The following is a 23,742-nucleotide window of genomic DNA, read 5'->3' as shown; positions in this document are numbered from 1 at the left end:
ACTTCCTCTGATTAATTTCTTAATTGCCTTCTCCTTTATGACTGTGATTTATTTTTATTCCTGTACAAATTTGTAGACTGTAATTTCCAGTCTTAGTAGCAGTTGTAGGCTTTACTACTGGATTGATGATATTGCTCTTATTTACCCATTATATTGGTTGAGGTAAAGGAAACCCATAGTTATCTTTTGAAAAGCCTGTGTGCATGTATTGAGCTGCTGAGAGCTCTGAGGTTTCTAAGCCTTAAGAGTTCTCACACATCTGTTTTCTCTGAACCTTTTCAATATTGTTCACATTCCTCTAGAAACGTGAATGTTAGCAAAGGGCATTTGGGCCCTTTACTAGCACCAAAACAAAAAACAAAAATTGTATGCATTATTATATACATCCTCTTCACCATTAGTAACTTTTGTTCAGATTAATTATCGTCCAAGATCCTCACGTCGTGTTTTTTTAGAAATGCTACTTTCCAACTCATTGCTCCATTTCAATTAGTATTGCCTGCCTTGTTTCTCCAAAAATGTGGGACTTAATTTTTGGCCATATTAAACTGCTTCCTGATGGCTTGTTACACCAAGCACATCTTAACTGTAACTGTGGTCATGCCCACATTGGTACGTGAAGTGCAATCACTGAAGACAGGGTTTGAATTGGTGACCGCGTGGGATGTCTTATTTGGATGGACAAAATCCAATTCTTGTCATCAGCAGTGGGCTTGAATTAATCTTGTGTCTGTGTAATTTGCTTATTTCTCATTTCCTTATTTTCCTTGTTCAGTGCTCTTTTCATCTGCCGCCATGGTTGTACTGAACTAGACTAATCTGTTTGTCCAGCTACTTGTCTTTATACTGAATGAAGCCAATTAACAAGAAGTGTAATCTCCACTGTGTCACTGTTGGTTCTGGTCAGTCATTAGAGAAGCACAGTGTGAAGGGGAGAGTGTTCTGATTCCCAAATTGAAATGCTTTTTTGGAATATTAGTAGCAAATAGCTTGCTTAATTTTAGACCAAATGGATTGAAATGGAACCAGGGAGACTATATTGTCAGCTCAGAGTTCATTTTTTTTCTTTTCCCTGGGAGAGAGACTAGAAATACTAATATTCCATCATATAACCATGGTTGCAGCTCCTTCTTTGCATCTAGCTAAGCCTGTAGAAGAAAGATCCCAATTTAGTTGTCACTTCATCTTTGCTAGAAATCCTCCTATTCCTAGCTCTGCTGCATAACCAGAGGTGATGAGGCTATTTCAGACCATCTGCTTAAACTGATAAACTAACAAGGTTATTGTAGCTAAAGAGTAGCGGATTGCTTGCAGACAGTGTTCTGTCTTGCCACATCATTCAGGGGGTTAAATTCTGATTCAAAAATGATAAGCAGTGGAAAAAGGAATATAGTGACCCCTGTTCTGTCAGCACTGATGGATACAGAGAAATGTATGAAAAATATACAGGCTATGACCTGAGACCAGTAGCCTTAGTACCACTTTGCAGTGCAGAAACGTAGATATGTCTTGCTGGAGGTCAAGAAGGATGTGTGCTGCAGAGACTGTAAGAAATGTCTTCTTGTTTACTCCCTTCTGATAAATATATCAGATTTAAGTGGGTTGAGGATTACAAATAGGAGGCCGTGAAGAATTTCCTTGCATTTTTAAAGATTATCCCTATATATAAGCTATCATGGGTAACACTTGCCAAGTTTTGAATGTTTGCAGACAGAGGTTAGAGTTTTTATCTGGGATTTCTAGCAATACTAAGGAATAAAGAGAGACCTCTGTCTGTCTAAGTGATGTAGAAGGAATGAATAAAATCTGAGTAAAACACATAAGCTTCCATTATCAAAATTGGGTTTAATTACACAGCATTTCAATTAAAAGGGAATGCTTGAAGCCTTTCACATATTCTTAGCTCCTATAGGTCTGTTTTTTTTGTTCTTCCTGCATTTCCCATCATAATTTTCCAATACTTGGCTCTCAATTGTAGAAAGAAGAGTCAAGATTCATTTTAAATTCTAGTTTTGCAGGGTGACATGAGAGAGGGCAGAATTTGACCTGAATGAGAAAATACTCATAAAAATGTAGCTTAACATTTGTATTATGATTGCTTTAGTAAAACATTGTGTTACAGTGCATTGAAGTTGCTTTAAAAATGTTTTTATGTTGAAAGACAAATTTATGTTTGTTGCTAATGCCCCTTGACAAGGTGTGTATTCCTAAGTGTGCAATGTCTGCAGAGCAAGTTTTGAAGAATTGTAAGTGGGAGATGTTTACACTTCAGTTTTTATTGGGAAAGTACAAAACCAAGGCTATTCATACAAAGCTTTCCCTTTTATAACTCTATGTGACATGTGTAATTTCCCTGCTGTATTCCATGTTGGATGAATTGGGAAGAATAAGATGGGGCAAAGCCAGGAAAAACTACGCTTCTAGGGAATGTTTCTATTATGAGCAAAGATCAGTGTTTTGCTGCTGGCAGCATTGCATTTCACTTCCTTCTGATTGTTTTTTTTTGTGCTTCAGATTTAGCAACATACTTCGGATGAATGTTTCATTTCATTTTTGGAGTGAGAAGAAACATAAGGGAAAGGGAAAAGATCCTTCTCACCTTTTCTCTCTCACCTGCTCAGTGCACTCACAAATTTACCTCGTAGTATATTTTTCTAGTCCTTCAAATTTGCAGCAGCACTGTGAGCTTTTTTATCATTTAAAACTATCCTTTGCTGCTGCCTCTGGCACCAGGAGCACCGTCCTTTATGGCACTTAGCAAGCTGAAATAAAACTGGCATTTTAGTCAGTGATCAGCTTCACTTTTTTTCAGATCCCTGCAGCTGCCCTATAAACTAGTCAGGTGTTACAGTACCGATTCACATCATTGTCTAGTAATGATGCTAAAAAACCAACATAACAACTTTCTCTTCCTGTGGTCTCACTTGCTAATTTCTCTTGTACCCCTGTACTTTCCTGCTTCAGTGCTTATAGTGCAAAAGTACTTCACATTGTTAGTTCTGGAAATTGCATTCAAAGAGCAGGAAATTCTTTGTTTATGCATTAATAAGCACTGGATAACAATGAAATTGGCAAATCTTCTAAAAATCTCACTGATAAAAATAATGACGTAATTTTAAAAAAAATTTATGGAATAAATGGAGGAAATGATCAGTGACATAGATAAATACTGGTGTTTATTGAAGTGCTTTATTCATTCCTTATGCAAATATATATATATGTATCTATATATGTGCAAACAAATACTATCTATGTACGTGCCAGAGTATGTTTTGTACAGGTATTTGAGGTGAGTGCCTAACAAGAGGCTCATAAACAGACATTCAGGGAGCACAAAAGCTCTGCAAGGTTATGTAATACTTCCTTTACATATTCTCTCTCTTTCCGGATTTTTTTCAACCCAGGGAATTATCTGATTGCTTGCCTATTGATAAAGCATCCCTCGACCAGTTTTTGAGATCTCTTAAGACCTATCTTCTAAGCATGGTCTAATCTGGATCTTATGCAAAAATGAAGATTTTTTTTTTTTCAAAGCTTCTTAATCATCTTATGCTTGCATCAGGCTCAGTTATGCACTGTGAACATACCACTGGGTTTTGGCTGACCTTGGACTTCTAGCAAATAAGCACTCTGGTGTTTGAACCTTGAGACTTAACAGTATGCACTTAGGAAATACACAAAGAACTGTTCCAGTAATTCTTACTTCTCTGTATTATGTTTCTCAACTTGTGTAAAAAATAATTGTGTTCTGACTTGTTTCATTGTTTGAAGATGGGACTGGTTATAGGCCTGTTTTACAGCTTGGACTTTCAACCCCTTCATCTGGTTTGGGACTCTGAATCAAGATTTGTGTAATGTAATAAGCCTGCAGTTCTGTGCATGCGGTGGTTGGTTTTGTTCCTTGCTGAATTTCTGATGTTCTGTGAGGTTACTCAAATGGTCTAAAATTGCAAAAATGTATGAAAACTTTACACTGACCAAGTGTATCACAAAGTAATATGTGGGTGTCCTTTATCATGACAAGAAAAAAGCAGAGTTCTTCATGCATCATGTTTCTGCCATATACTTTTGTTGCATTAATGCTTTTACATTTTGATGCGCCAAACGTAAAATTTCAGCCCTTCATGCTGCACCTTGCTGCCAGCATTTTCTTATGGAAAGACTTTTCAGCCTGTTGTCATTTGATTGCTTTGATGAGAAAGGCCTTACAATGCCTTTGAAGGTAGGTGGAAATAACTGATGTACGGTAATGACAGTTCTTCACTCAGTAATCAACAAATACGCTGTTCTTGAATGGCAAATTTATCTTAGCTGCTAAAAACTTGTTTCAGAAAGAACTTGTGACTGTTTGTTACCACTACCCTTCCATTTTGATTCTGAGGAGAAATAATTTGCTCTATTTTGATGCAAAATCTTTCATGCTCTTAAGTTTTGCATTGCAGAGAGTGAATATAGTGAATAATGCAGCTTGACCCAGACTGTGAAGAGCAGTCTGATATTGCTTTACTAGCCAGCAGCCCATGATCATAATCTCTGTGTTTCTTTGGTCCTCTTTGAATTACCTGTAGGTAGAGTAAAAATCAGGAGTTTACTTCTATTTTTTTTAAGATTAAGGAAAATTTAAATCCATACTCAAGCAAACAAACTCAGGAAGTGGTTTAACAATGAAAGGAATGCTCTTATTTTGTTTGCACATCACATTTCTTTATTTACTTGCAGTCCTTGTATTTCTGAAGGCTATACCTATGCTTTCTTATTTTCTAATTCATTGTTCTAAGTGTTTAGAATATTTTTGTCATTTAAGACTTTCCCTACTCCCCAAAAAGCGCATCTGTAAATACAGCAGGGAAGCCCACTCTTTTGTGTCCTTCTTTAACCCTGCATTCTTCGTTTTGTAGCAAGCAGTTGCTGGAATTTGGATAGAAGGTGGCACATAAACACAGTAGGAATATTTACTTTGTTATTAACATGTGATTTGGGAAATATTTTTAGGATGAATTCAATGTCCATTATATGCATCAAAGAGTGTTTCCAGCAAAATCTGTGATGGACATCACGGGTGTTTCTCAGAAACCCTCTAGATTTTTATTGTCATTATATAGAAGCAGGAGGTGAAAACAGGACAATTGTATCGGTCCATTTTATGTTAGTCTTTGAAAATGAGATAATGGGTAAGAAGAAGGTGGCAGCAGAACTAGTTCAGATCGAAGATTTATCTTCTCTGACTCCAAAAATAGCCAAGACTTGAGGTGTAAGAAAGAATGCAAACTTTTGGAATTGATTTTCTTTTAACAAAATGTGAACAAAATGTGCTTCTCTAAGTTTCTGTTGATGTTACTTTATTTTACCAATAATGGGAGGAACATCTTTTCAGATTTGAAATAAAAGCAAAAAGCTTATTTTTTAAAAAATGCTTTGTATTAATTAACAAATAATAGCAACCCTTTGTCTCCATTTGTTGCCTATTTTGCCTATAACTTCCTGAAGGGAGCTTGTAATGAGCTGGGGGTCGGCCTCTTCTCTCGTGTCATTAGTGATAGGACCAGGGGGAATGGCTTCAAGCTACGGCAGGGGAGATTCAGGCTGGATATGAGGAAGTATTACATTTCAGAAAGGGTGGTCAGGCACTGGAACGGACTGCCCAGGGAGGTGGTGGAGTCACCGACCCTGGGGGTGTTCAAGGAAAGGCTGGATGTTGTGTTGAGGGACATGGTTTAGTAGGAGCTATTGGGAATAGGTGAACGGTTGGACTGGATGATCTTTTAGGTCTCTTCTAACCTTGGTGATTCTATGATTCTATGATTCTATTTAACATAATGCTTAACACAGGACATTGAATGGTGCAGTCTTGGCCGACCTACCAGTACAGAGTGATTCAGTAATGACATGGGCAGTTCACTTCATCAAATACAGTCCTAGCAGCAGAGGTAGCAAAAGCAAGAAGCTGGTCATTACGTGACATTAAATAACCTGTGCATTTGAATGTATATCAGCAGTTCATTTAGGAAGGATGTTCTAGGAAGTATTGATGATCATTCATCCAGGCCTGATGCCTTATTGCTTCTCCAAGAATTGAAAAGACAGGTTTTTCCCAGTTAACTTGCCCTTTGAATGAACTTTGGTAAAATTGTTGCCAGCTATCACATAGGGCTGTGAAGAACGGAGCACAGAATTTACATGACAAAAGTAGTGATTTGAAGTAGACTTCTTAAACACTGTCTTGCTGCCAAGAAATTAAGAAACTTGTTGCCTAATTTTAGAGTTATTACTAAGACTATGTGCAAATATTGAGGGGAATTCTCTGATCTCTGCTGCATACTGGCTGTAAATACAGTCTTTAGCTAATTGCTTTTGGAATACTAGCAGTCTTTAAAACTCAAAAAAACATATGGTACTGAAAATTAAAAGTAATTCTTGTTAGCAAATGAGGATGGTATACTGTTTTCTTGTGGGCTTTTTATTTTGTTTAATGCAACAGTATGAATCCATTTATTCTGGGTGTTTTCCAAAGTGCTTCTTAAACTTCAGGTAATTGGAGTATTTACAGGTATGTCATGAGACTCAGATTTTACACATTTAGGTAAGAGTATGTATCATTTGGCAGGAGCATAGCTCATAAGGTGAGATTTGAGCTTTTCTTCACAAAGAATGTGAACAATTATTTTGTTACATCTCCAAGAAAATCAGAGTAACAATTTGATATTTCACAATGAGTCATTTGTAGTTTTTCTTGTTTTGGGATTTTTACTGTTTTTTGTTTTCATGATCTGAAGACAAGTACTGTTTAGGCAGTGCTGAGTGTACAACTACCTGGTGACCTATGTTCTATCCAGTTAGAAATTAATAGAACCTTGGTATTTATTTATTACATATATTACAAATATTAAAGCTGCATTTTTTTTGGAAACTAATAAAGAAAACTAAAAATTTAATGAAAGGTCGGATATTATATGAGTCGTAGAGAAAATGTAAGAGTGATCGTATGAGGAATCATGCAAGAAAACGTAAGAATGAGAAACTTCTTCCCTTTCTGTCATTTTGGTATCTGATCTTGATCTCTGTTTGAAATGTGTAAAGCCTCAAAATATTTTATTGTTGCTATTACAGGACAAGAAGGCTTATCTGGATGTTATTCACACCTATATGGAAGTGCATGGAACTGTTCATGGGACAAGCACGATTTATATTCCTGGCTATGTAAAAAACCATGGTATACTCAGTGGGCGGGATCTGCAGTTTCTACTGAGAGAAACCAAGGTAAGTTTGTCAAGGAGAAATAGCAAAAATAGGTAAAGACAGACAGTATCTCTGCATCACGTACATGAAGTACAGTGCACTTCACCTCCTGCAACTGTGCTCCTAATTTTAAAGTACTGGAAGTATAAATGATCCAATAAAAAAGAGATTTAATTTTCTTCCATATGCTAATAACACATTTGTGATTGTGCCCGTGTTTTTTGGATTGACAGCTATTACTAGAAAATTGGGACAATCTAGGGGATACATTTAACAAGGAGCTTGAAAAACGTGGCTAAATTCATGTTTCATTTTCCCAAATGTTGTATTCAGCTCAAAGAGATTATCAGCTGAGAAAATACTTTGTTTTAGATCCATAATGTGAAAGTTAAGCGTTATATGAAAGCTGTACAACGGGAATGCTTGCTCTGCCCTACCAATGACTTTAACATGAAGTTGACCCCATTCTGTAGGGAGGAAAAGAATAAAGGCAAGTCCCTCATTCTACATTCATTTCCTTCTCTCTGCTCCAGTTGTGCGGAGACAAGAGAGAGCAGAAGAGTGTGCTTTTTGTGGTATGCTTTGCCTGTGGCTTCATAGTCGAGGGAGGTCAAGATAAAGGACAATGTATACACTTAAATAAAAAGCTTTTGTCCCTGCAATTGGAATGCTATTGGATTTTCATTGCCATTCCCATAATCCTTGTGGAACGTTTTACATCACTGAGATGCTTAGTATATTACATTTAAATAGAATGTTTAGCTTTTGGTTGGTGAAATAAATGGGGTTGTGTGTTTAAAGTTAGCAAAATATATAGAACTTAATCTCCACTGTTGATGGTTTCTTGCTGTGCACTTCCACAGAAGAATCTATTAAAAAAGAAAAGCAAAAGCATTTTCCAGTCTTCCCACATAACAGTAGAGAACTCCTTTTGAATGCTGGGGGAAATGATGGTAATTTGACATCTCTGCGTGACAACTGTTGGCAAATTATGACATTTTAAAGGCAACCACTGGGTGCATGTACTTCATACATACAGATACACATAATATTGCAGATTAAAAAGTCAACATTTACATTCATGACAGATAATATTGAGATTACACAACTTTCACCCTCGTGGAGTATGAAATCACTGTATTAACCACAATTACTAATGTGGGTGGAATTTTGACATTGTAATAACCCCAAGCACAAACAATGACTTCTTGTGGAAAAACAAATACATTCTATTGAGTGGAATAGTAAACTAAATTAATGAGTTTCCTGCAGAATTACTGGTGTCCTTATAATTAAAAAAAAAAAAAAAAATTCATAATACAAGTTATGTTTGAGTAAGTCTTCATCTCTAATTCATTATCAGCTGACTTAAATGTATTATACTAAAAAATGTTATTTTTGTTATTAACTGGGATAACTCCTCCAGTTAGTGGTTATATTTGTTATGTGCTAAGATGCAACATAAAGATATAATTTAGGACAAATTCAAAATAATGTGTGTTTTACAGTTAAGCACAGGCTTTTATGATTGGAAGTAGCAAGTCTAGTTTTACTCCATACTTTGACTAGTGAGATCCAATGGAGGATACTAGCTTATGGAGGCAAGGTACTCCTGTGATCAGCAAGTTGTTTATTTCTCACAAACTGAATTTCTGTGAGAAGTGTGGATTCAATCTCTACTCTTTTCAGAGTCCTACAGGCACTTGATTTTCTATGCTGTTGTGCATTGTCGGTTTGCTTTTCTCCTAACACTGAGGAATATCCTTTCAAAATGTTCTGCATTCTTTCTATCAGATGGCCAAGACGCACACTGATGTGGTTCAGAAAAATTAAAAGATGTAACCAGGCCAACAAACCTCTGGCCTGATAATACGCAGTTAGGAGTCTATCCAATTCTCCTAATACTTAGTTTGTTTTATTGTCAGACAAATCAGAGTGCAGTGTAGTTCTGATAATGAAAAGAAATACGTCTTACTGCACCATTAATTTTGGTTATTACCCCTGTATAATTCTTGATCCAATATATCTAGCTCAAGATAAAAACAGCGGCATCTGATACTGGAAGTGGAAGCTGAGAATTATCATCTAATCGAATTGCACTTTTTCAGTCAAACCTGTTTGATTTTGTATTTGGGGTTTTATTTTAGTTTTTGCTAACTTGTTTAGCATCTCATCGGTTCCATGGCTTTTCTGCTTTAGCATACGGTTGATTCTTAGTGTTAATCTACATGCTTGATCTAAGTCGTCTTGTTGCCTGTACATTCACAGTTTCTGATTCTGATCTCCTTTGAGACAACATTTTAACATAGCCTAGTATAAAGCACCATTCACCTGTCTCCATTGGCCATCTGCTACATCTGTGAATTCATCATGTTGATATCAATAGTTCCTGGCATTGAATTGCTAGCGTCAGTGCGGGGTTTTCACAGAAATCAAGCTGACTTGAAAGGGAGCATTGTGCCCTAAGAAGCTTCCTGTGAGTGTGCACACGCATCCAGTGATGTCCAAGGACACTTTTTAATCATAATCACTTTAATTACCAGGCAACGTGACCAGGCCCCATAATGAATTTAGTTAAGGTTTTTGTCACTGAACAATCAGCGTGCTAAAAATCCATGAACAACAGGAGCTGTACCTCACTGGTGGCGACATGTGTGCGTGCAGAACTCACTTGAGCCATCTAGCCTGCTGCTCACTGTCTCTAAGCAACAAACTTTCCTTTTAAGCTTCCAAAAACTGTTTGATTTCTCTTTCTAAACATATACTTCACGATCCAAAGGCAAAGATTCTTTCATCGTATATGATTTCAACATTGTGGTAGCACATTTTTGTCAGGTCAGTTTGCAAATGATCTAGTTTTAGAAAGCCAGAGTTAAATAATACTTCAACAAGTCACCCAACTGCAGCGACCCACACCTGTCAGCTTACTTTTCAGCACTTTATTTTGCCCTTAAAAAGAAAATTCCAACGGTAACAGCACAGACAAGGCTTTTGTTCATATTTGGTACTTGGTATAGGACACAGTTATTCTCAAAAGCATGCAGCTGCCATTTTCTCCTAGTGTACATCACAAAGCAATACATTTCAGCATAAGTGTGCTTCACAAGCAGGAGGTGCTACTCAACATCCATCTTGACTAGTTCAGCTGTGTGGTGTATGACAAGCTGCAGAGATGCAGCAATTCCTGAGAAGATATGGAGCCATTCAGCACCTCAGATCAACAGAAGGAGGCAAGATGCAGCCTCCATGCCAACTCTTCTGCTCACAGCTGGGCTGGCACCAGGCTGTCCTGAGAGAACCAGCACTGAGATTTTGAGAAACACTCCTCCTTTTGAGAAAGTTTCAGATGCAACTTTGTGCTCCCTGTTCTTGCAAATTTTTGAGGGAACCCAAATTCTTCTACTAAACGGTCATCTATGCTTTCGGAATGGCGATTAATGAAAGTAGTGCACCTCCCCTACAAAGACAGGGTGAGGGAGCTGGGCTTGTTCAGCTTGGAGAAAAGAAGGCTGCGGGGTGACCTCATTGCAGCCTTTCGATACCTAAAGGGAGCCAACAAACAGGAGGGGAATCAACTCTTTGAAAGGGTTGATAACTGCAGGATAAGGGGAAATGGCTTTAAGTTGAGGGAGGGGAGATTTAGGTTGGATGTCAGGGGAAGTTCTTTACAGAGAGGGTGGTGAGGTGCTGGAACAGCTGCCCAGAGAGGCTGTGGATGCCCCATCCCTGGAGGTGTTCAAGGCCAGATTGGATGGGGCCCTGAGCAGCCTGGTCTGGTATTAAATGGGGAGGTTGGTGGCCCTGCATGTGGCAGGGGGTTGGAGATTCATGATCCTTGAGGTCCCTTCCAACCCTGGCCATTGTGTGATTCTGTGATAAGCATGAATAAGAAAATGAACTTCAACTTTTTTTGATATTGCCTTTTATGAAGTAATATACTTTTCACTTCCAGACTCATCAAAATACACCTGAATAGCCATTTAAAAAGCGAATATGTTGTGAAGATATTTCAATCACAGAATTTTCAGAAGGCATTTTGTATTAATGAGGAAAATGTATTGAGATAGTAAACTACGGATTTTGCTGTACTTCTCTTTCCATAGTTTAGAAGAGAATATACAAAATAGTCCAGTAAATAGGCACACAAAAGCAACAATAAACTACCAGCCCAACAGACTCAATGAGATGAAGTGCACCGATGCTAGGAGGGGAAGAAGAAAAGAGAAACACGAAACACTCCTGTTCATGGAACTGCAGCACTTCTGAAATATGAAATATTTCTGTTCCCCTGTTCAGGATTATATGGTTAAAATATTCAGCCCTAGCTTTATACTTAGGGCTATAATTTAGATTATTTATTCAAGTACTCATTTTAATAATGGCCCAATATGTTGGTGTAAATTCCATGGGTAAATTGCTTAGTGTTAACTGAAAGTCACTGATTTCAAACAATGCATAACTTTAAATTTGCTTGTCATGGCAGTGGTTGCAAAGTACTTGTCATGTCAGATATCATGCCAGAGAAGTCTCCATTTAGCTACTGCACCATGACAGACATGCTGACGTTATGATCAGAGAAGTGGTGTTTTGGGTGCCGTGATGCTCACTGGCCAGCTCAAGAGCCTGAAATTCTGTAGCAGGAGTTCATTTCTCTGCAAAGGCAGAAAAGGTTTCTGAAGAGCCTACCTTATGATAAACCAAAGTATTCCTGTAAAGGTTTCAACACCTGTGTGTTTAAGTTGTGCAAGTGAGATTGCAGATCTGAATCCCCGTCTTTGATTGTGCAGACCTGCAGGTGCACATGGGTACCAGACCTTGCAAACAAGGAAGTGGTTTAAAAAAAGGAAACAAAAAAAAATGATGCTAATAATCATTTTACATCTGTGTTTATCTTGCTGTTATCTCCTGTAGATATACTTTTATACTGTAAACTCCTCCTGGCAATCTTCTCGTTACATATGGTATAAGCATACACCGCCTACTGTGGCACGTGCCCACTTAAAGAAATGTGTGAATAATGATGGTGTGGCTTTCAAAAACATTTTGAAGTTGAGAAAAATGCTCACATACAGAATGAAATGCTTTCAAGCACTAACTTACCAGTGATGGATAAGGGGATTCTACTTTGCATAGCAGTTTTGCTCCAGCTAGCGAGTCAAGATCAAGGCCGGCCTTCCAGGGTGTGTGCCCGCAGTCACGCTGCCTGTACACTCAAATGTGAAGCCTTTCATTATGGAGCTGCAGCCACAGGGTGAAGCAGTCGGGTCTGCACAGGCCCAGCGTGTGGGAAGACAGCCGTAGTCAGGAGCCCTATGTGGAGGCAACAGTGTTGTTTTATGTCACAAACGTGTAGAAATATAGTCTGTCCTAAATCTCTGTTGTTTTGTGGGTGAAAGCCTTCTCTTCCATACAGTCTTTATCTCACACTAAGCAAGGAACATCAGAAAGGCTAGTTTCCAGCAGCAGGGTGTAGATTCACTTTGGGGATCTGAGCTGAGCTAATGAAGATGATGTGAGGGAAAGTGCTGAAAGAGCTAGGGGGGCTGAAAGGAGGAGCTGGGGGCTGCAGGCAAGAATGAGCCGGGCTGCAGTGTGAGGCCCTGAGCCAGCAGGCAACGCACACCAGGCCACCATTCTGGCCTTATGGGAGCTAGAGGAACACCTTCCTTTATTTTTTCAAAGGTATGGTGCTGCTTAGAAGTAAGGCTTGAAAATTGATATGAAACAGGTGGTAGGCTATTTATTATAGATTAAGTGTTGACTGTGTGCTCTGTGCTGTCAAAACATAAAAACATGTTTCTTTCCCCATGGAGCTTCCTCCTAAGTAAACGGACCAGTCAGACACAAAACTGTTCAACAGTGCACAGCAGCAGCTTATTAAAAAAGTGAAAAATGAAACAAACCTGCATTCTCTACATAACAGGCAAACACAGGATCGTAGGAGAATTGATGCTTCAGATGGTTCTAATTGCTGGTTCTCAGCTGGTTTTTTGCCTAAGCTAAGGAGTAGTTTTACAAAAAGCCAAACATCCTGTGTGCAGATTGTATGACATAGTTTCACATCTAATTTAGTATTTTCAAAAGATTTCCTTCCTTTAAATTAAACCTCTTTTGATGTGAAATTTAGTATTTTTTTTTCCTTTTTTTTAATTGTAAGATAATATATCTTATACCACATATAAAGCTCAAATTTATACAATCCAGCTTTGGTGGAAATAGTTGTTCAGATCTTTTTTTATCAGCTACTGGAGCATTTCCTGTAAGATTTCTCAGCAAGATGGCTGAGAAGCGTTGTGCAAGTGGATGACTTTTTTTAACCTGAAGAACCAACATTCAGCTCCATGCTGTGAAAATCGTGCGTTCTCAAACAAGGTGAGGTTAGCCTTCTTTTTGGATGGCCAACCTAGAAAAATACTGTTGTCATGGGTCAGAGAGGGCCAATGCTGCAATACCTGTGCACAGCACTACTGACTACAGGTCTGTGTATCGAGGTAAGGTTAGCTCCTAGAATGTGAGTCTGCCGTTCATTTCCATGCTGCAGAAAACAAAGTAGAAAAGTATCATTGGAATTCCTTGAATGCATGGTTCTGATCACAATTCTAATACATGAATTCCAGTATTCTAACAGTTACAAAGATTCCCTTTCATTCTGAAAAAATGAGTAGCTATATAAACACATATGTATGTACATAAGGTTGCCAAGCATTGCTGAGACGTTGCTGTTATCATCAGAGCTTTTCATTCTCCCATTATACTTTCAAATAAAATCATTTAATTCAGGAATTATGCTAGGCCAAGAAAGGGATCAAGATACAAGTAAATGCTTGCAACTCTGACAAAATACTAGATTTCTTCACATTGAGGAAAAACGCTGCTTTTTCTAGAGCACCTGTCATCTCAGCTGACAATAAGAATAGCTTTGTGGTGAAGCTGACTATAGGAATAGCTTTGCGATGCAGTTTACCTCCTGCAGTGTACCTTGGGGCGTTGAATCCATTTAATCCTATGCAAACCTCTGCTGACTAGTGTCTTCAGTTGATGTTTGCTGCCACCTACCGTTTTAATTAGACTCAACCGGCTTGCCAGGATAGTGTTCATGTTCAGCAAGTTAGCTGGTGTGTGTGAGAGAGAAAACAGTACTATGGCTGTTCAGTGCGGTTGCTGCATTAAAACTTGTACGTGCTAGGCAGCTCAGGAGTTTCATTTGAATTTCGATCAAATCACCAAATGATTTCGCCCTCCCTCCCCCCCAAAAAAAAAAAAAAAAAAAAAATTGAAAGGGTCTGTTGTTCCCTCAGCTACATGAAAAGCCATCTTAGTTCATTACAGAAGATTATTGTCAAATGTGTTTGACAGGACATTCCATTACTGCTTGAGTATGAGGGAGTGAGCTGCTGAATCACATTTTCTTCTTAGTGTTTTTTGCAGGCTTGTATGTTTTGAGTGTGTGATTGTTTATTTTGTGTTAGGCCTTAGTTTTCAATTTCTGTAAAGAACAAACATTAAGACAGACCTTCTTTTCTGCTTTTCAGTTGTTTGTTGGTCTTGGATTTCCCTATGAAGGGCCTGCTCCTTTAGAGGCTATTGCTAATGGTTGTGCTTTTCTGAACTTAAGATTTAATCCACCAAAAAGTAGCAAAAACACAGAATTTTTTAAAGGCAAGCCAACACTCCGAGAGGTAAGCTTTGTTAATGTTGATTGGTTCTTTATTGAAAATGAGTGTGGATTTCTTTTTAGTAGCACAATATAGGAGAAGTTGCATAAATGCTCACAGTTTACTGCAAGACATGTACAACTGTCATTTTCGTTAGCCATCAGTGGGATTAGCAATCCTTATTCACATACTGTTAAGCTTTACCTTTGTGTCTGTGTGTATGTTCTGCTAATTCTTATTCACAGACCATAAACTAAACTGTATTTTTACAGCTGATGTTCTGACCTGGAACAGGTAGTATATGATGTGTTGCTGGAAAGCATTTTTATTTTGTGGAAGAAACATATTATTGTGTTCTTCACAGGAACTAAATAAATGTCTTAATGCTTAGAACAGCTTTTGTAGGATTGTTGTATATGTTTTTGTATTTATTTTTTTCTCAGGAAAAAAATCTATTCAAGCACTGTTGAGCACTGCTATTAATGGTAACAACACATTCTATTTGTAGTTGAACACAGAATGAATTTGGAGAACTGACTATTTGAGATAAAAGGAAAACTATACCTCAAGCTTACAAAACAGCCAGGGTGTCTAGCCTCTGTTAAGAGAAGAACAAGGCTAAGCAAGCCAGCCAGCTATGGCACAAGCCTACAACACCTGCAAGCATTTAGTAGTCAGGTAGCCTTTTCTGATATCAAGTCTTTTGCTTGTGACCATAACTTCGTCATAGATGTGTATAGGTATTTCCTTTACATATTATCTGAAGGAATGCTTAGGTGATGAGAAGCTTGCACAGCAGTATCTCCTAACTGATGCTGTGTTTTGGCTTTATAAACTGTGTACTGAGCAGTGCCAGCAAGCTGAGGGGCAAAAGACAGTTTCCTATTTACAGCCATGAACAGAAGTTGATTATAAGTTTGCGTGCCAGGGCTGTAGGTACCTTTCAGCTCTTCATACCTCAGCCCTTCCCACAGTTTGCATTGCTACCACCAAAGGAGATAGCAGTAATAAAAAGAAGGCTATTTGAACCTTCTCCTTGGACTTGGCACCTCTCAGAGCTTTCCTTCTGAGTTCCTCACCTGTCTCTCTAAAAGCTGTTCTGTGCCCAAACACTAAAACTAATCAGGCTGCTTGTGACCCACCTAACTCTAGTAGGAGTTTTAGTGCATGGAATGCTCTGCTAAATCCTGCTGACATCTGTCAGCTGTAACAGGAATACTGTGCACTTGACCTGCACAGAAGAATAATCCCTACTGACAGCTTCAGTACAAAACAATACCGTGAGCGTTCTTCACCAGTGTTACTCCATTTGTGTGCTCAGTTGATCTATCATAAAAGTAACCTTTGCTGTAACTAGTTTCCACAACTGCATTTAGATCCACTTATCTTGGTGCTGATTTCTTGAGTTTGAAAAAGTTCTGCCATCCGTCTACCAGTTTTTTCAAGTATTAACAACAAACATTTGTGTCATTCTGAAAATTAATTGATTATCCACTGACCAATTTGAAAATTAACTCTATATTTTCTACAGTAAAGTAACCATTGCAAATTGCTATTTCTCATGTTCTAAGTTCATGTTTGTTTGCAGCGGATCTGGGGTGGGCAGTTACCTGCTTCCACTCTACCAGGTAAGAGAAACAGGAAGGAAAAAAAAAACAACAAAGAAATTCACCTTCCAACAGCTTCTTTGGTACCAGTATTTGTACCGGCAGCTCCTCTCCATTTCTCTTCCTTGCAAAAAAAAGAAAAAGAGAGCACTGTATGCTAAGTAAGTCTAGTTGAAATGCGTTTGATGGGTGTGGTTTCTTTCCCCACAGAAATAATCTTCTGCTTTTAGGGAGCAAAAGGACTTCAAATTAGAAATTAATTTTGAATCTACTTAGAAGTATTCTAATAAGTCGTAATTATAGCCAGATGAATATCTAAAATATCAAGCCTCAGCTAATTAAAGCATTTCAGTATTAGAAATAGTTCTAATTTTTTGTGAGTACAGGTGCAGAATGCGTGCTGCAATAGGAACACATTGATGGTTATTCTCAATACTCAAACAGTTACTAACCTAGGAAGTACAGTTGTTCATCTTCCAAATCTGGCCTGGCTGTAACATTGTTCTCTGCCTACTGAGATGATCGAAGAAGAGTGGTCTAGTGCCTGACTCCTAAGGCTTTGTGGAATTTGAAGGACTGCCTATGCTCGTATTTTTAAAAGCACAGTTGAAAATTTTTTTGTTGGAACTAAAAGTAATAGAAATGCAGCTTCTGCAGTGTAAAGTTCAAACAGAAGTGTCTTAGGAACTCAGGCAGTTGAGTAGCTCCTTGTGTTTAGTTGAGAAAGAGAGCAAGGACGGTGAAAGCTGTCACAAAATTCACTTGCAGTGCCATCCTGCTAGCTGAGGAATCTAACAAGCCATCTCTGGGATCACTTTTCTTGGATATCTACTGGAATATTTATTGAAATTGCTTTCTGACCAAGGGTTGAGCAAAATAACAGTTAACACTCTCGAGGTCAAATGATGCTTGTAGTAAAAGTAGCAACAGAAATAGCAGTCATAATTTATCCTGAGTTATAGAAATGATCTTTTATACCCTTCTGCTCATAGAAGCTTGGAACTGTTTGAAATTTGGAGAGACAGGGCAAGGGTGCCAGCTCTGGCAGCCAGTCACACGGGTCCAACCTGGGCTGGCAGCAGTGGCAAGCTGTGACAGCTGGCACTGCTCTGTGAAGGAGCTGTGCCCAGCACAGAGGGCAGACTGGGTCGCACGAACAGGAATTAATGTAAGCAGCAATTATTCTGCAATGTTAGATGTTGTGAGAAGCAAAGCCACAAGTGGAAGTGTACAAATGTTGCTTATGAGTTGCATTGTTATCAGATCTTCACTTTTCCTACTCAATTCACTCTCTGAATTTAAACATGGAGAATCTGAAAGAGAGCTCAGAAGGAATGAAATTGACTGTTCAGTTGTAGCTGAGTTCTTGCATTCTACTAGTGTATTTTATTCACCAAACCTGGTGAGGAGAGTGAGGGGAAAGCAATCCTAACGCCGTCATTTTTAATGACGCCATTTCTTCCTTGCAGCTAACATCTCAGCATCCCTATGCTGAAGTTTACATTGGGAAGCCCCACGTTTGGACTGTAGACATCCATGATCTTTCTGAAGTGGAGAAGGCTGTGAAATCAATTTTGAATCAAAAGGTGAGAAACGTATTCTCAATTTTATATCAACACTTGAGAGTATATCATGGAACGTCAGTAGACTGCCTCATAATGTCAGTTTAATTACTTCATAGGTTATTGGGGGAAAATGCTGTCATTCTATCCCTGTTGTATTTGATAATCATGATTTAGGATGGGAAAGTCAGGATCTTACCTGAATGAAACAAATGTGAGATGAAACTCGCATTTCTATACAAATTCATTGTAAATCATAAAGCAGTATATATGTTGTGCGTTCACTGAGGCTTCCTTGCTGTTCATAGAGCATTGCAGGCTGTCCAGTACCAGCTTAACTCTTTTGGCTCATGCAATGGTCTTAACATAACTAACCCTGAAATGCCTGGACACTTATGGAGTGGCATTCTAGGAGGGCACTTTATGAAGAAAATAAAGGGGAAAAAAACTGAAGATGTTTTTGAAAGTATCACATCCTTTTTTGTCTCAATGCTTTGTTTTTCACTTCAATTCCAGGACTGAAAGTAGCATCCAGCAGGGTCTCAGGCTAGTTTTGTATCTCTTACTTTGCAATAAGCCTTGAAATTTTAGTATTTGGCATATCCTTAAAGATGATCATTGAGCAACTTTTATAGCCTTTGCAAAGGAGAAGAAATCAGCTTAAACTATTGATGACTTTGTCAAATTGGGATTTGTTAATACTTGCTTCTCTTATATGGTCTTTGGAATACAAACAGCTACCGCAGTGCACTGCAATGCTCATTTGAACAAAAGCACATCTAACCCAATGCACTGTGTTTCAACAGATTGACCCTTATTTGCCCTATGAATTTACCTGCGAGGGAATGCTTCAGAGGATGAATGCATTTATTGAAAGACAGGTATGAGCTTTTATTGTGGGTGAATCTTTTGGTTTGCATTGGGAAGGGGGGACCCTCGCAATTCTACAGCCTCCTAATGTTGTTGCTGTGGAGGTGGAAACTGTGCAGCCCTTGCTAGACAATTGCTTGCTCATATGAGGTTCCCATGGGGTTCACCTGGATGCAAACATGGATACCTGTGCATTGGCTTGAAAAGCTCCCATGTGATACTGTACCAGTGGGATTTTTGTGCATGCAGAGGCTGTCGAGCAGTGAAGGCAAAGTGCTGACTACCAGAATATTCACTCTGCTTTTCTGGTTCATCTGTGAATGCCTGATTTACCGTATATCTTTGCAAAAGTGGATATACTTGTTTGTGTTTCATAAGCTAAAGGAGAGGTTTTTTTTAACTATTATGTATACGTGTCTATAGACAGATATCTATGTGAAGAACCTTCTTCTGCTAACTTATTGAAGTAGAAAAGCAAAGTAATTTTTCAGCATCAATGTGACTTCTTTTACAGCTGGCATTCTCAGTGTGTACACATACAAAAAAAGCCTTTGAACCACAAAGAATAAATGCAGAGATGCTTTTGCAGTAGAACTACACTTAGGCTAAAACCTCTTGGAAGTTTTTTCAAATATTCAGTTGGTTTGGGAATCTGTAACTTAAAGGACTTTTGCATTACTGCATGCTGAGATTAGCAAAAGGTATTGAGTTGGAATAATAAACTGGACAGAATTGCATTAGATCCTGATTTCTAGAAACTGAATGTGTGCTTGGACTTCTGCCCAATGCCAGATCTGCTGCAAAGGCCAACATCTTGCCTTTTGTTCTGCCTGCTGCAGAAGAGTGATAAGAGTAACGTATATCTCTGTTAAGCCAATTAACTTCTGGAATTTCTTTCAGAAACACTGGGTGGGCTCCTGTATCTGTATTTCTGAAATATGACAGTATTACAGGTAGTAATAAAGAAGAACGTGGCTTCAGATCAAAAGTTTAGTTAAAATAACACAGCTCTGTCCAACTTCCTGCCAACAAACACAATATGCTTTTTGTTGCTATACTGACATCATAGCCTGGTAAAAGTCTCTCTGCTTCTTTTAATTCTTCTAAGTTAGCTGTAAATGAGATGTTTTGTCAATAAGGAAGGTATGGAGCTCAATATGTGGAAGAAAGAATCAATTTAGAGATTGCCCCAAAGATGCTAAGCTGTTTCTTTGCCCTCTACACCTCCCCCAGGGTTAAGATCTTGCCTTTATCACACCTCCTCAGAACTAAATACAGCATTATTGTGTTGTTCATTGCTTGACTGATTGTGAAAAGCTGTTATTGCTTCACAGCTGTCAGGATGCTCTGTACTGTTATTACCTGCATTTACGTAGCACTATGCCTGACATGTCAGGTGAAGCAAAAATAGAGGTGAAGACCATATTTTAAAGAGCTTGTGGTTGGACACAGGTAGAACAGAGAAAGCAGAAACTCTGAACAGGAATGGATATATCATAGAATAGGCACTAGATCTGGTTGCCTGGGGCCACATTCAGCCTGGCCTTGAACGCAAGGAGCTGGTCTTTTTCACAGGTCGCAAGGTGTGTTAAGCATAAGTGCGTGTGGTCTACGTGGTGATTTGTGAATGTGAAAAAGGCAGATATACAAACACGTAGGTCACCCTATGGGACAGCGAAACTGTTGGATTTCAAAGAATTGTCTGTAATTCCCCACCTGGGTCAGGGTCAGGACAGTATTCTCATAGCAGGCATAATGGATTCCCTGCTTCTTCAGATCCAGCAGCTGAACTGAAGGTCCTTATGGTCTGGAGTGAGAGCTGCTGAGAGCTGTCGTTGTCACTTTGCAATGCTCCGTTAGCCAGATTGATCCAGCTTTCACTCCAGGTTCTTCCTTCTTCCTGGCCCAACCAGCAGCTCAGCAGGTCCCTTGGTTCTATTGGCTCCAAGGCTCCACAGATGGTTGCGTCAGCTTTGCTTGGGCAGCAGAGGATGCAAACCCAAGGGTAGGACTGCTCAGATCAGCATTGCTGTCAGCATGGGAACTGCAGCAGCTCCCAAAGCAGCTGCAGGATTCCCTGCTGCAAACTTGGAGCAATTGGATGAGCCAAGCAGGGCTGACTGAGAAGGCACGCTGACCTGGAGAAGTGTGGTCCAGCTGAGTAGTACTTGGGAACCCAGCAGAAAATACATGTGGTTGCTCTCTACTGAATGAGCAAACTGACCTGACCCAGCTGAGCACCAAAGCTGGCAAAAAGAACAGGATGAGGGCATTCAGCTGGAGGGAAGAGCAGAGACAGCACTAGCTTGTTATATGGGCTAAGTCCACCTCACCTTGAAATGATGATTATAGGTAAAACGTGTATAACCACAGGCTGTGCTGAACTTTAACCTTTGGTTTTAAATAGCATCATTTATTTATTTTAATGTTATGTGTGTGGGATTGTGTGACAAGATAGACTGGGCCAAAGTTACTAAACTTAGGTTGCCCAGTTGATAGGTAAACCAGCCACTGACAGCACAGCTCTGTGCTGGTATCTGTGAGGGCAGCAGCGCTGAGGAAGCCTTCCCACCAGGCTGTGGAGCAGAAATGGAGGCTGGTGTTGGCCTAGATTTAGAGAAATATTTCCACTAAGACATATTACAAGCTGAAGTTTCCAGCAAATGGCGAAGGCTCACAAGACATTTCCTTGTCTTTGAATAACTTTGCCTTCTGCCCTCACAAACTATGAATCCAATATTTACAATAGATAAATTCCCTCCTGCATCAAGTGTTTACTTAGAAAAGTTCAGAATAAGCAGAGCACCCAAGTCCAAATAACAAAGCAACCTTTATGAAACAGCCTCATTAAAAAATAACTTAAACCATCTATTGTTAACCTGCTTTATGTAAAATTATTCTGCCAAAAATACCCATTAAAATGAATTTTTTTTAAATATGAAAGTTTATTCTTTTTATGTTATAGAATGCACTAAACCAAAAAAATTAATGCAACCTATTAATGACAAATATGAGTAAAAAAAAAAAATTAAATCCCAATGGGAGTTCATGAAAAATCACTTTTGCTCTCTGAATTTTTGTTTCTTCTCAATTTGTGCCTGAAGCACTTTTGTTTCTCTGGCACACTTAGATGACTTTCTGTACATGTGCCTCTTGCTACTTTGGTTCATCAAAATGATATCAAATAAAGCAGCTGTACAAACTGGCAGTTCGTTTACAGTGATTATATGAAATTGCTTATCAGAAGAAGTGTCATAAAACACAGATAAGGTCTAACTGTGATCTTCTGCTGTGTGCTATCAGATGTTTGAGAAATTAGTTAGGATATTAAATTTATGGTTAAAGCTGTGGGTACAAAATCTTCCTGCTTCAGCAGAGGAAATCTAAACAGAGGAGAAAAAAAATAAGAATTGGTTGTCATTTGGAGGTTTCATTTCATTAAATTTTGAAGTAGTTCTGTCTTTCTAAGCCCTAGGTCACAGTCTGGGGCCTGTTAGTACAAATATTTGCTTTGTCAGGAGAAGGCAAACCATGATGGTGATGGAGTGGGCCCAAACTTTCTGATGCCCATCTGATGAGAGTTACCAAATACTGAAGTAATGGCCAACTATAATGGAATGTTATTTACTTTTTTCATTTATAATGCCAAGACTGTAAAAACTGTTACTTTCTTTTTTGCAAGCATTTTTTCTTTCCCTCTCTTGCTGCACATGACGCTTGACTGCATGTATAAGGGCCAGTTTCTTTCATTGTCGCAGAGCACTTTGACTATCAGCTCAATCAAGGAGAACAAACAGACTCTCTGAACCCTGGTTGCCTTATAGAAATCATCAGTCTTTTGAGTTCACTTCCTCAGCGTTGCTGTGACTTCCCCTGATCCTGCCCAGATGGCTCACTACCTGCCACAGAGACACGTCTCACTCGCAGGGTAGCTGACCCTGGACCTTCCTCCTAGACTTTGTGCTGCTACCAAAATAGTTCTGCTAGCAGGAGCTGGTGGAACAGGAGTCACAGAGCCAATATGGGTTGGGTATGTGGAAGTAAAGAGAGATTCAAATACTTGTGATTAGTTAAAGGTGGGAAAGAAACTGCTTTGGGAATAATGATACCACCCTATTTCAACTAGCAAAGGTGGCAATTCGCCCACTCAAAAAATTCTTTTTATCCTCTGTCATAGTGATTTTAGTGCAACCACACTGAGCTCTAAATGAATGTTTGTAATAATAATCACTTACTTTATTAATGGAGAAAATTGCTAATGAGACACTGGATTCATCACAATGAAATGTTGTCTGTCACTGCAGGATTTCTGTCATGGGCAAGTGATGTGGCCCCCACTAAGTGCCCTTCAAGTGAAAATTGCTGAACCTGGAAAATCCTGTAAACAAGTTTGTCAGGAAAGCCAGCTCATTTGCGAGCCTTCCTTCTTCCAGCATCTTAACAAGGACAAAGCTCTGCTTAAGTAAGTACCCAAAAGCACAAACATTATTTGTCTCTTTCTATAGCTCTGGTTTTTGCCACGTAAGGTGCTTAGTGCACGGATTCTGTGAGCAGAGGAGGTGTCGAGAGGCACTGTGTGTTTTGGCAGCAGCAACCCATGAGGCCAGCAGTCCATCCTTCACAGCAGCGGATGGTTGGAGTTACTGCTGTGCCCACAGCACTGCTCCATGCAGCATGTGTTTTTGCAATGAGGAATACAGCACAGAGGCAATCACCAAGCCAAAAACTCACAGCTTTTCCTTCTTCCCTCCACCTCCTAAGTGCACGCTCTGCACGCTGCGCTGCCCTTTGGTATGGAGTTGCTTGCAACAA

The 23,742-nt window shown here is 39.1% G+C and overlaps 1 protein-coding gene across 5 annotated transcripts in view; it reads left to right on the top strand.

The window, feature by feature from the left end:
- The window catches only part of MGAT5 (alpha-1,6-mannosylglycoprotein 6-beta-N-acetylglucosaminyltransferase), a 113,722-nt gene that overhangs the window by 83,316 nt on the left and 6,664 nt on the right, over positions 1-23,742 (top strand). For all 5 annotated transcript variants that reach the window (XM_052674851.1, XM_052674850.1, XM_052674852.1 and 2 more), the window contains 5 exons: positions 7,108-7,257; positions 14,769-14,915; positions 17,968-18,084; positions 18,867-18,941; positions 23,235-23,392. In XM_052674851.1, coding sequence (XP_052530811.1) covers positions 7,108-7,257; positions 14,769-14,915; positions 17,968-18,084; positions 18,867-18,941; positions 23,235-23,392 — 647 coding nt within the window. The remainder of the gene's footprint in view (positions 1-7,107; positions 7,258-14,768; positions 14,916-17,967; positions 18,085-18,866; positions 18,942-23,234; positions 23,393-23,742) is intronic.

Source organism: Tympanuchus pallidicinctus, unplaced genomic scaffold (genome assembly GCF_026119805.1).
Source record: "Tympanuchus pallidicinctus isolate F22 unplaced genomic scaffold, pur_lepc_1.0 scaffold15, whole genome shotgun sequence".
In the NCBI taxonomy this organism is placed as follows: domain Eukaryota; kingdom Metazoa; phylum Chordata; class Aves; order Galliformes; family Phasianidae; genus Tympanuchus; species Tympanuchus pallidicinctus.
The sequence above is the reverse complement of the archived record's forward strand: the minus strand, read 5'-3'. Positions and strand labels throughout refer to the sequence as shown.